Raw genomic sequence first — 14435 nt, forward strand, 5'->3', positions numbered from 1 at the left:
AAATAGATGAAGGAAATTAAGTGATACAAAATTCCAGTAACAAAATAAGTGAGTCACAGGGATAAAATATACATTCATGGTGAACATTTTGTAATATATAGAAATATCAAATCATTATGTTGTACATCTAGAGCTTAACATGATGTTGTAGATCAATTATAATTCAATTAAAAATATATGGGGGCACCTGCACACAGGCGGCTTCGCGGAATTGCTGCTCAGAGGGCCAGCACCTGGGGTGGGGGAGGGGGCCATGGGGCAGGGGGCGGCCGCAGCGCCGGGAGCTGGCTAGAGACGGCGAGTGGCAGTGGGAGGGGGGGCAACCATGGGCTTGGCCCAGCATGGGGATGGTCCCACAGGTGCCTGCGGCAGCTAACAGCATCCAGACTTTTCCGGAGGAAGTCCTCCTTCATCAGCCACAGAAATGAAACTAGAAAAAATCAATGAGAGTAAGGAGCTGAATGCAGACACGGCCTCCTACTGCTGCTCCGCGTGCCACAGGGACGAGGACTTGGGGCTTGGCCAGCCCGTCCGGAGGCGGGCCAAATCCTGCAGCCTGTCGGCCTTGCCTGCCCTGGCGAGCACCAGGGAGTTCAGGAGGACCTGCTCTCTGCATGAGCCCTGCCCGGTGACCACTTTTGGACCAAAGGCCTGCGTGCTGCAGAACCCCCAGACCATCATGCATATCCAGGACCCTGCCAGCCAGTGGTTGAACAAGCCCCCAAAGTGCGTCCTGGTCATCAAGAAGATCCGGAACACCAGCCTGCTCCAGCCCTTGAAGGAGCTCTGCGTGCACCTGATGGAGGAGAACAACATGGTCGTGTATGGGGAGAAGGGCCTGGAGGCCATAGTGAGCGATGGCCGCTTCGGGCCAGTGAAGAGGAGGTTCTGCACCTTCAGGGAAGATTATGATGACATTTCTAATCGTATCGACTTCATCATCTGCCTGGGAGGAGATGGGACCCTGCTTTACACCTCCTCACTCTTCCAGGGCAGCGTGCCTCGGGTCATGGTGTTCTACCTGGGCTCCCTGGGCTTCCTGACCCCCTTCAGCTTTAAGAACTTTCAGTCCCAAGTTCCTCAGGTGATACAGGGGAACACAGCTGTCCTTCTTTGGAGCTGGCTGAAGGTCAGGGTCGTGAAGGAGCTGAGGGGGAAGAAGGTGGCTGTCCCGAACAGGATGAGCAAGAACAGGGTGCTGGCCGCTGCCCTGGACACAGAGGTCAGGAAGCAGTTCATGCAGGACCAGATCCTGAGCAAGGTCGTGATTGACAGTGGCCCCTCTTCCCAGCTGTCCAACGTGGACATCTGTCTGGATGGGCACCTAATCACCACAGTGCACAGTGACGCCTGTCCTTCAGGTGTGATCATCTCCACCCTGATGGGCAGCACGGCATGCATGGCCATGGCTGGCGCATCCATGATCCACCCCAACGTGCCAGCCATCATGATCACCCCCATCTGCCCTCACTCACTGTCCTTCCAGCCCATTGTGGTCCCCATGGGTGTCGAGCTCAAGATCATGCTGTCACCAGAAGCAAGGAACACCGCGTGGGTGTCCTTTGATGGATGCAAGAGATGAGATCCACCATGGAGACAGCATCAGCATCAGCACCTCTTGCTACCCGCTCCCCTCCATCTGTGTCTGGGACCCCATGAGCAACTGGTTTGAGAGGCTGGTGCAGTGTCTGCACTAGAATGTGCAGAAGAAACAGGCCCACTTTACAGAGGATGAGGATGGGGAGGAGATTGGGGAGAAGGGGACAGGAAGCTAGGACTGTGCTCTGTGTCCCGCTCTGGTTGGGCCAGCCTGAATGTGCACACTGTGAGCAGGCACCTGCCCAGTGCCGGAGCAGGCGTCGCATCACCTCTGCCTGTGGCCAGAGGAAGGGCCTAGAATCTACCTTCTGTCGACCAGATCAGCTGTTTTTCACGTTTTAAATCTGACTTCTTTTCTTCATTTCTAAGCAAGCAAGTGAGCAGCGGCTGGGGCTCTGAGGTCAACCTGTGCTCACCCACCATGCATTCTATCAGAGCCCGGACCTAGGCAGGGATGGCTGAGCCAGGTGGGCTCTTTGTAATTCCTTGTCAGGAAACTTCCATAAATCAGTCTATTGAAACTCAGAGGGGATCAGAATGGATGGTCTGTCCTTTGCTACTGAAAATAAATGTCTCTTAGCCACCCCCCCAAAAAAAAATGAAAAAGAAAAAATAGATACTGGAAGAAAATGTATCAAAATGCTAATGCTGTTCATCTCTGCAGGGTGGGGATTATGGATGATTATTAATTTTTACCTTAAGATTTTATGTATTTCTACTTGACTACAACGAACAAGTGTCATTTGTAAAATTAGAAAACAATAAATCTCATTACAAATGAAAAGAATAAGAGAAATGAATAATTGTTTATAATGAGATCTGAAATCACATCCTTGTATGTTCAATAAAATCAAGTATTTATTTTTTAAGTTTAGTCTCCCCATTTCTGTTATATGTACTTGGGGGGGAATATAATAACATCAGGCATCTAAATAGTACAATTTAATCATTCCACAATGTATAGGTATATCAATCATGTTGTAAACCTTAAATATATACAATTTTATTTGTCTATTATAACTGAATAAAGGTTGAAAAATAAATACTGCAAAAATTGAAAAGATAAGATATAGTCACTTCTTCTGTTTATTACAGTGTTATTTACAATAGCCAAGATATGGAAACAACCTAAGTGTCAATCCATGGATCACTGTGTATAAAGAAGATGATCCACACACACACACACACACACACACACACACAAACACACATAGTAGAATATTACTTAGCCATAAAAAGAATGAAATCTTGCCATATGTGACAATATGGATGGACCTTGTGGGTATTATGCTAATATGTCAGACAGAGAAAAACAAATACCATATGATTTCACTTATATGTGGCATGCAAGAAAAACAGAACAAATGAAAAACAAAACACACAAATACAAAGAACAGAGTGGTGGTTGCCAGAGAGGAGAGGGGCTGAGGAGTGGATGAAATGGGTGAAAGGGATCAAGAGGTATAACTTCTAGTTATAAAATAAATAAGTCATGAGGATGCAATGCAGAACATGTGATTATAGTCAATAATAACGTATTGCAAATTTGAAAGTTGCTGAGAAAGTAAATCTTAAAAGTCCTCTTCATAAAAAGAAATGTGTAACTTTGTATTGTGACAGACAGTAATCAGGCTTTTTGCGGTGATAATTTCACAACATATGCAAATGTCATGTCAAATAATTATGTTGTATACATGATACTAATGTATATTAATTATACTTCAATTTAAAAAATGCAGATGACAATGGGAATAGGAGCATAGAGCCTTTAGCCTTTAGCCATGAGGATGAGTATAAAATACGTTCTGTAAGCTGTGTAAAATTATTAACATTAATGTTTTTACTAATTCACTTTATCATTTGACAAGTAATACACTATAATACATTAGAAAATATAATAAATATTACATGATATATCACCATGGTTAACAATTTAGTGCATGTCATTTAAAAAGAAATATTTACAAAATGAGAGCATACTAAGCATCATGTTACCTGCATTTAAATTATATATGTATATCTGTTTAAAATATAATGAAAGTCCTTACATAATACACTTCATACCTTTAAATAACTGCATAAAACATTATGAAATGTACTCTAATTTATCTGTGACAATTTCTATGTTGTTACCTACTTATATTGCTTTTTATTATTATTATAAAGAGATAGAAAAAACAAATATTTATTAAGTACCTACCAGGATAAATAAGAAGTGATATATTTATACAATGGAATACTATTCAGCCATAAAAATCAACAATATAATGCCATCTGCAGCAACATGGATGTTCCTGGAGAATGTCATTCTAAGTGAAATAAGCCAGAAACAGAAAGAAAAATACCACATGAGATCACTCATGTGTGGAATCTAACAACAACAACAACAGAAAACATAAATATGAAACAGAAACAGACTCATAGACATAGAATATAATCTTGTGGTTGCCAAGGGGGTGGAGGGGTGGGAAGGGACAGATTGGGATTTCAAAATGTAGAATAGATAAACAAGATTGTACTGCATAGCACAGAGAAATATATACAAGATCTTATGGTAGCTCACAGAGAAAAAAATGTGACAATGAATATACGTATGTTCATGTATAACTGAAAATTTGTGCTCTACACTGGAAATTGACACAACATTGTAAACTGGCTATAACTCAATAAAAAAAAAGAAAAAAATTGAAAATTTTTCCATTTTTATTTTTTAAAGCCTTTATTTATTTTCAGCCACACAAGTGATACATTTCTTCATTCAAAATGTAATGTTCCTTGGTTCCTCAAAAAGTTATGCATGAAATCACCACGAGCTGCACAATTCCACCCCTAGACATATACCCCAAAGAGCTGAGCACAGGTGTGCAAACGGAAAGCCTGGACACCACATTCACAGAAGCACTAATGACAACAGCCAGAAGGCCAAAGCGACCCTGAAAATGACATTTTAAATATAGGTCAAAGATAGAAACAGAATTCACAGAAAAGGAAATGCAAAGGTAACCTAAACATCTGAAAAGATGTGCTCAACCTTACTAATAAAAAGAAAGAGGTAAAGGAAGACTCCAAACTGAGATACTGCTTTATACCTTTCAGATCAGCAAAAATCAAGCGTTTTGGCGAGGCTGTGGGGAAACCAGGAGGCTCCACACATCCTCTCTGAGTGTGTAGAATAGTACAACCCCTGGTGAGAATGATAGTGCATTTCTGAAACCACACTTCTTTGTATCTCTCCTGCAGATTCACAGTGGTCCCCCTCACCCACACGGGGATACATCCCAGGACCCCCAGGGGGTCCCTGAAACACTGACAGCACTGAACTATGTTTTCTGTTTCTGACTTTCACCCACAGATGTAATGCCTTTTCCCCACACTATAGGCATAACTTTTATAATCTGAGGTTCCACAGCAAAGTGAGCACAGACTTTTCCTTCCTCACTTTTTCATGGATAGAAGTTTCATTCTCACTGCAGACCTTAGCAGCTGCAGCATACAGTTTTCTTCTTTCCTTATTAAGTCGAGAACTTACACCTTTCACTTAAAGGAAGCACTTGACGGCTTCTCTTTGGCACACTGGAATTGCCAGCATCACAACTTTGTACTCTGGGGCCAAGATGAAGGGTCAGTTGAACACGAGCACTGGGATACTCGTGCCAGTGGCTCTGATAGCCCTGACGACTACTGAGTGAGTAACGTGCAGGTGGCACACCCAGCATGGACACGCTGGGTAAAGGAATGTTCACGTCCTGGGTGGGGCAGAGGGGGATGGCATGAGACTCCATCACACTACTCAGAACGGTGCATGAATTAAAACTTAGGAATCATTTATTTCTGGAATTTTCCACTGAATATTTTTGGATGGTGTTTGATGGCAGGTAACTAAAATTGTGAAGAGTGAAACCTCGAGTAAGGTAATACACACATGCAAAGTAACCTTGTTAAAAGCTTACTCACTGTAGCATCATTTGTGATGGCAATTATTGTAGCAGACTCATCAGAGTCACAGTATATCCATATAATGGAATACAAGGCAGTCATTAAGTACAAAACAGAGGAAGCCCTCCATATAGTAATAAGAAAAAATTCCCAAATTACAGACTGAAAATAAAACAGGTGGGAGAAACTCTGCACCTTACACTAACAACTGTACTTAAAAGTGAGGGAGCCTATATATTGGTTTTTGCTTATGTATATATTAAACTCATCTGGATAGAGGAGAGTGAGAGTTTGCTGGAGGGGGAGAGAAGTGGGGAAGAGAGTTACTTTATATACTTGTTGATTTCTGAACCACTTGAATGTAGCAACTATTCCAAAATTAAATTATTATTATAAGATCTTGTAACAGGATTTAATGTTACATTGGGTTATTTGGGTATTTCTTTAAAATAAGGAAAGGGGCCCAGGTTTTGAAGTGCAAGGAAGAGGTGCATACTCAGCTGCATGTGTCCCCTCCACCTCGCTAACCCACACGTCCACCACCACGCGTGGTGAGCTGCCCCCTACATTTGCTGCCCTCGGCTCCTGCAGGACTTCTGTTTCCAAGTCATCGGGCTCTGCAGAACAAAACCAAAACAGAAAGCTTGTCTCAGAGCAAAACCCATGCAGAGAAAACTGAAGAAATCTTCTATAAATCATCATACACAGTTTTAGGCTGATACAGCCATTTAACAAAAAACATAGTATTTTATCCAGAGATCTTTAATCTTACTGTCCTGAAATGTTTCTGAAATGATCCTTTTCCTTCTGCATTTTCACTGCCCTAAAAATACTCAAAAGAAATATAGTTCATTCTATGCTTTTCATTATTACAAAAAAAATCTTCATTCAATTTTTAGTAACATGTAAATTGCTTTCTGGAAGGTATGAAAACTAGTTTAAAGAGTAATGATATCTGTGGTTAGAAATATGGGAGGAAAACAGACTGTAAGGTCACTGATTAGTAACTGATGGGAGAGTTCAGTCATCAAAATCTTTCAACAACCAAAAAGTGTGAACAGCCAACAGTGAGTCCTGCTACCTGGACCTTGACAGTGACACTGAGAACACAGCTGCAGTGCCCTAAATCTGTTTTCCTAGACCCTCTGATGACTACAAGCAGGGAACCACCTCTGCTTGCTGGCAGTGGCTAACTTTTCACCTGGGTGGTGTTTCCTGCAAGTAAGCAGCAGTAAGAAGAGTTTCCTTCCTGTTTTGGTAACTTCTCCCTGTCTGTTCAGATCAACACTATCTTGTTTCAGCTGCCATGACTCCTGCCTTTTCTCTGGAAATCCAGATACTCTTTCCTTCTCTATTTTAAAAGTTTCCAATTAGCTGTCCCATTTAGAAAGATGATTGATACTGCACCAATCCTTCAAGTGTTTACTTTTTATTCAAATGATTTTTTGGTCACACATAAAAGGTATGCACTTGGGGCTGGGGGAATCTGCAAAAATTTTTTTAATGAGTAATTGTTTTCTGGCATCTTAAACACATCAGTATGACTCATTCTACAAACTAGATTTGTGACTGTGCTGCCCACAAAGTCAAAAATATTTTACTAAGTGGCTCTTTGTAGAAGGAGCCTACCCCTCCTGCACCTGCTGTACAGCCTCCAGGATATGCCCAACAGGATTCTGTTTTTTCAAAGAAGAGGTGTCAGACAGCTCCTGGCAGTGATTCTGATGAGGAAGACTGTTTCAATTACAGGTGGATTAAAGACAGTCGCACACAGTGAATTCTCTGGTGTGCCTCTCACCCAGACGGGCTCCATGTCCCTTCCCCATGCACCTGGGGGCAGTGTGAGGCCTGGACCATCAGGGCACAGCTGCAGTGCTGGCCGCCACTCCAGCCCAGCCTTTACAGGAAGTGGCAGCTCCACCTGGGCATCTGGAAGCCTAAGTCATCACGGAAGAACTCACCTGTCCTGGAAAGATGGTGTGGCAAGGCCGGGGGCCAAAATGAAGGAGAGAGGCCCAGCTGAGACCTGCAAGGGCACTATGCATAGGGGTGATGCCATCTGACCCCCCAAGTAAGAGCAGCTGACAGCTGAAAACCACTGAGGGCCACCTGCAATGCCACATGGAGGAGGGCACCTTCCCAAGTCCTAATCCACGAAAGTGTGGGGTAAGATAAAACAGTTATTTTAAGCTACTGTGTCTGGGGAGCAGTTTGTTTTATAGCAACAGATAATTGAGACAGAGTTTCATATCTGAAAATGAGGCTCTGAGCAGTAAGTGTACTGTGCATGTGAGGAGGACAGGGGTAATTCTGGTCAGATGGCAGACTGGCATTCAAGATGGCTACAACCTTCAACTCCTTTAACTTTGAGAGCTGGGGCCTGTTTCCCTCCCTCTAGTCCAGGCTGGCCATCAGAGTTGGGGCTTGGCCAGGTCTGGGACCAGCCTTTATGAGCACAAGAGGCCTTCCCCAGGGGCCTGGGAGCCAGGTGGGATGTCCCTGCTGGGGACAGTGCAGGGACAGGCCTGCAAGCAGCAGCAGGAGGCGGGCCCAGCCTCGCCCAGCCTCTGAGCTGGACCCGGCAAGACACCAGTCAGGCCGTCTTGGCCCATGAGGCCGGCCCAATGGATCGCTGAGCCCCACCATGCCCTCCCCCAGACAAGGGCACATGGGTCAGAAGGGCACATGGTGAGCCCTGCCTTGACTCCATTCCTGACACAAAAAGTAGGAGACAGATAAGTTGGCTATTGTTTTAACACTACATTTTGGGGTGATTTGCTATGTGGCAATAATTTTTGAAAAGACCAATTACTAGAAAAATAGCAAACCTAATTTGAGATGACTCACACAAAACAATATACACGTATTCTGATGATTTCTTTATAAAGAAGATATTAAGTATTATTAAATCAAATAAAGCTCACTTTGACCATCAAAACCTATCATTCCCATTTCCTTCTGGTTTCAATGACATCTGTGGAGACGCCTCACTAAAGTTTGGACTGTTAGTCTCAGCAGATCAATCAACAGTAGCTGAGGGATCCGTTTAAGGTGAAATACATTTTATTTCTTCCTTTCCTGTAATTAAGAGTTTGCACTTCTCCCTTTCAGGAGAAATCCCTGAAACAACAAAAAAATGAAAAATCATTCAATGTTCTCCAAGTGACTTGAATTTTATCTGTAACAGCATTTAGAATAAAGTTGAATCTTACAACAGGTAATTACTGGGTAAGTTCTGTTGTGTATTAGAAATTAATAAACAGCTAAGGCGTGTGATAGCCAAACTTTAATTAGATTTCTCAGGTGGCTAAACCTTTTCCTTTAGGTGAAATTTGTGTGTATGTGTATGTATATATATATATATGAATGGTATTTTTAAGATCAGGAATGGACTGTTTTTGGTGTTTCTGATAAATCACTTAGAAACTTCCACCAGGAGAGGACACATCCACCTCAGAACTCCAGGCAGTCATTGGGAAGATGCCTCAGGCACCCTGTCCCTTCCTGCGAGCCCTCAGGACCCTGGCTCTAGTCCACATGCACAGCCCTCCCTGCTCCCTTCCCAACCTCACACTCAGCCCACCCAGTCACTCCAAGGCCCGCCCGCCAGGGACCTGTCATTAGGCACAGCTCCTCACAATGCTCAGTGTTACGTTTTCCACCTTCTCATTTCTAACACCCAATTTTCGCCCTTGTCCCCTCTACACCCCAACTCTAAAGAGAACTTCCTGCCATGCACTGACCCTCCCAGATTTTCTCTCCCCACCACCCCCATTAAAGTCGATCTAAAGCTCATCATCAGAAACATTCTCTTGCATGTCCTCAACTCACTGTACTCATGGCACAATCCCAGACAGCATCACTTTGATTTTTCTCCCTATGATGCATGCACTGGCAAAGAGCCCTGCCTGCTGGTCTCAGCTTCAGTTCACCACCACTGAAGTCAGGGGGGCCCTGTGTGGCCACAGCCCCACTGTGACACTGGGGCAGCAGGAACTGCTGACCCGGTGCAGCTGGCACCCTCAGGGGAAGCTGTGTGCGGGCACCTGTGGGCTGTTCTAGCCACTCCTTCTTCCCAGTGTGCCCCGCACCCTACAGCATCTCTGCTTCACCACCCCCTCAACAGGCTGATGGGGGCAAAGGTCACAGCCATGTCTCTGTTAGCCTCCCTGTCCTGCTCTAAACCTACATCTGTTAAAACCAGGAGCAAGCAGGCCAGACAGCACTGAGATTATTGAAGATTGCTCGGGAGGGCCTGACAAATGCAGCGAGAAGAGAAATAATCAGAAGCCCAACAAAAACTTTCTTATTAGTGATAAAGGCTGAACATTAAGAACATTTAAGGTTCATAGCAATACAGAGGAAAGGGAGCCCTTATACACTGATGGTGGGAATGTAAACTGGTGCAGCCACACAAAAGGGTAACTGTGTGTGGTGATGAGCATGTTAATTGGCTTGTTTGTGGTGATCATTACAAAACACTATGTTGTTTGTAGTAACTTATGGTGAAAAAGAATATGAAAATGAGTATATGTATGTTCCTGTATGACTGAAGTATTGTGCTGTACACCAGAAATTGGCACATATGTCAATAAAATATATACATAAAATTAAAAAAAATAACAAACCCAAAACTCCATGTTATACACCTTAAATATATACAACTTTTTATTTGCCAATCACAACTTAATAAAGCTGGGAAAAGAATTAAAAGCCACATGAATGGCTATTATACTCTGGATACAACCTACTCCCATGGCCACATCCAGCTGCAAAAGGAAGCTGGGAAATGTGGTCTCTGCCCAAGTGGCCACGTGACAACCCAGACCCAGGGCAGGCATGGGGAGCCCAGCACTAAGAAGGAGGGAGGAAGAACTAGACACCATGGGACAGCAGTGATTTCTACCCAACATGCACAGACACACACACACACACACCATGTCCCAGAGACGCGAGTAAAATGGGGGAATACATCAAGAAAAAGAAGGCCACGGACTCCAGGCAGTAAGAGATCTAACTGACATGAGAACAGGTAAAGACAGAGGCCAGGATGACAGCTTTCCAGCAGGTCAAAGGAAAACCTCGTCTAGTTTGGAGCAGGTCAGAGGGGAGGCCAAAGAAATGGTTCCAAGAAGACCAAACCCACATAATATCTAGTGTATCTGGATGATCTGAGAAGAGATAAACATACCTAGGGGAAAGTTTGGCAAGAAACTAGAAATAAGCATGTGGAAAACAAAGCAAAAATAAAAATTATTCACAAAGGGAAAACAAAATATTGTGCCAGAAAGAAAAGTAGTCATGGTACAATTAGCTTTGACTAGAATATACATGGTCAAAATAATTCCAGCACTGCATCCTGGTTTCACCATGATCGTAAGTATGCGTGGAGGAGGTGGGGGCGGGACGTACAGTCATATCTGGAGAGGCCAGGGGAGGAGAACTGATGGGGAAAGGCAGCTACTACACCTTATCCTCCAAAGTATGAAGTCCACAGACAAGGCCTTAGACTAAAAACCTAAAAATAATAAAAGTTTGTGATTTATAATTGCTGATATAAGAAAACAGTAAAGGAGTTGAAAGTGGTTGACCCTGGGAAGCAGAAAATAAGGTGATGAGTGAGGTCTAGGAAATGTTGTTTTTGGTAACAGACTTCCAGAGTGACTTGGCCTTTTTATAATAATAGAACTAGACTTTATAACTTTCATAACAATAGAACTAGATTTTAAAATAAAAACAAAATTTATGTGATTAATAAGAACATAATCTCTTGGTAGCAAAGTTATAGGTAATTTCAATTTTCTACAGCATAGTTTTTCATATTTTCTAAATGTTTTACAGTGAAAATATACTATTATAGTCAAGGGGAAGAAAATTAGTTTAAAAAAATGTGGGTGCTTTGTTACTGGCCATGAAAATGTAATTCATATTGGATTAACCACCTACTGAAAGTAAGAATAAATGATGGGCAAAAAATACATTTAAAAGCTATTGGGAAGCCCTGGGGTAGGTGACGCAGTGAGGCCAAAGGGGAGAAGGCAGATACTGAGATAAATTCCACCTCCCCTCACCCCGCATCCTGAAGGCATTTCCTAAACACCAGCACAGGGGGACAGAATGCAAGCAGGGGCAAGTCTTACTGGGTTGAAAGCCTGAGTCCACCAAAGTGACCCAGACTCCAAGGAAGGAATCACCAAAAAGAAACCCAAATCTATGTAAAAGTTCCACTAAGGACAACAAAAAAATCCCCTCAATTTTCATCTAGCTCCTAAATCACACAAGCAACAGGCCAAGAAAACCAGCATAAATGGCAGCCAGGAAGATGAGCAGCCGGGCAAAGAGCTGAGCAGCTGGTGGTGTCTGGGAGAGACCCAGGAGAGCAGTAAATAAACATCAACAACTCTGAGCTGAAAGATCAAGGCACAGGAATGAGGGCTACAGCCCGGAGTCAAGCTGGCAATCCAGACCACAAACAGGCCATGACTAACTTCAACGGTATCAAGGTAATCTGCTGGTATTATTTAGTTTTAAGAAGAAAACTTAATCTTCTTTGAAGAGAGATAACATTATCCAGAGGCTATTAAATTTTTCAACCACAATATCTGGCATCCATACAAAAATTCTAATGTATGCCCTGGTTTTGTACAGCCTGCAAGTTATGAAAAGCATTTACATTTTTAAAGGGCTGTAGAAAAATTTTAAAGGAATAATATGCTCACAAAGGCTAGAATATTTACAATCTTACAATTATACACAAAAAATCATTAATCTGCTATAAAGCATGGTCTATAAAAAACAAACAGGAAAAAAATGACTGAAAACCAAGAAAAGAGACAACAGAAACAGAACAGACCTAGATAACCCAGAAACAGATCTAAATAATCCAGCTCTGAGATTTATCAAGGAGAAACTTTAAAATAACTTTGATTAACATGTTCAAGGAAACAAAGCAAGATGGGTGGCAAATGGACAAATCCATATTCTTTATAAAAGAACATGAAATGGATATTCTAGAATTGAAAACCAGTATCTGATATTAAGAACCCATTGGATTCATGTAACACATGTAAGAGAAAGCAGGAGAGGACTAGGGAAATGCTAGAGGGTCAACAAAAGTAAAATGGAAAAAGGTAAAAAAGTAGAATAGAGCACAAAAGATACATGTGACAAATTCGAAGGGTCTAATGTATGTGTCACTAGAGCCCAAAAAGAGAGAACAGGCAGATGCAATACAAGAGGACCTAAATGACACAATTTCCCCCAAACTGATAAAAGATATCAACCTCCAGGTTTAAGAAGCTGAAAAAACCCAAAGCAGATTAAAAACAAACGAAACTCTCTAGGCATATCCTGGTAAAATTGCTGAAAAACCGAGAGAAACTATTAGATGAGTTTAAAGAGAAACACCTATCCCTATCATTTTCAAACAAACAAAAATAAGACATAAAACTGACATAATTTGGATACCAGAAGAAAATGTAGAGATACCTTTAAAGTAAAAAAAGAAAACAAAGAAATAAAGCAAAAACAAACCAACTAACCCCTCCCACATCTACCTAGAATTTAATACATAGTGAAAATCCCTTACCAATTAAAAAATGGGCAGAAGATCTGAACAGACACCTCACCAAAGAAGACACAGAAGGCAGTTAAGCATATGTAAAGATGCTCCATGTCACATACTATTAGGAAATTGCAAATTAGAAAAATGTATCATCACTACACACAAAATATGATGGCTAAAACCCCGACAATGACAACACCAAATGCTGCTGAGGACGTGGAGCAACAGGAACTCCCATTGCTGCTGACGGGAACGCAGAATGGCACAGTCACTTTCAGAGACAGTTTGCTAGTTTCTTACAAAACTAAACATATTCTTGCCATGTGATCAGCAATCATGCTCCTTGACATATACTTTGGTAAGTTGAAATCTTATGCCCACACAAACACCTGCAAATAGATGTTACAACAGTTTTATTCATAATCACCAAAAGTTGGAAGCAACTAAGCTGCCCTTCAGTTAAGTGAATAAACTATTAAATAATCTATATTGACAAACTGGGGTGCCCACACAGTGGAATATTATTCAGTGATAAAAAGAAGTGAGCTGTCAAGCCATGAAGAGACACGGAGGAACCTTAAATGCATGTTACTAAGTGAAAGAAGTCAGTGTGATAAGGCTACACACTGTGTGATTCCAACCACATGACTTTCTGGAAAAGGCAGAACCACGGAGACAGCACAGCAATCAATGGCTGTTAGGAGTTTGGGGAGCAGGAGGGATGATATGTAGAGCACATGGGTTTTTCAGGGCAGGAAACTCCTGTGGATGTTACTGTCATGGTGGATACAGGCCAATATACATTTGTCAAAATCCACAGAAAATACAACAGCAAGAGTGAAGCCCTGAGGTAAACTACAGATTTGGGGTAATAATAATGTGTCAGTGTTGATTTGTTGACTGTAACACATGCATCACTCTTGGGGGAATTGTTGGTTAGGGAGAAGGTTGTATATGGGAACTCTCTGTACTTTCTGCTCAATTTTTCTGTGAACCCAAAACTACTTTAAAACAGAAGTCTATGAAAACAAACAAACAAATCATGTACTAGAAAAATAAACCCCATAACAAAACATATTCTAAGAAAATTAGATTTTAAGGAGAAAAGTACCCTCTGAATATCTAAGCAAAAGGACCAAGTCACTTATAGGAAAAGAAAAGACTGTCACCAGACTTTCTGACTGCTATGCTTTATGCTACAATAAAACAGAGTTATACATTAAAGACATTCAAGGAGAGGAAATGTAAGTCAAGGATTTAATTTAGCCCAGCCTACTCCAAGAATAAAGTCTTCAGACAAAGTGCTAGGAACATGCAAAATCTCTGGTGGACCTGT

At 42.1% G+C, this 14435-nt stretch overlaps 1 protein-coding gene across 1 annotated transcript; it reads left to right on the plus strand.

Moving 5' to 3' along the window:
- The first annotated feature begins 424 nt into the window (after positions 1-424).
- On the plus strand, positions 425-1829 carry LOC105086658 (NAD kinase-like). Its single transcript, XM_064492898.1, is given in 2 exon segments — positions 425-1578; positions 1580-1829. Coding segments are annotated over 2 exon segments (1350 nt in total). The 3' UTR covers positions 1776-1829.
- Positions 1830-14435: the final 12606 nt, after the last annotated feature.

Source organism: Camelus dromedarius, chromosome 13 (genome assembly GCF_036321535.1).
Source record: "Camelus dromedarius isolate mCamDro1 chromosome 13, mCamDro1.pat, whole genome shotgun sequence".
Lineage (NCBI taxonomy): Eukaryota > Metazoa > Chordata > Mammalia > Artiodactyla > Camelidae > Camelus > Camelus dromedarius.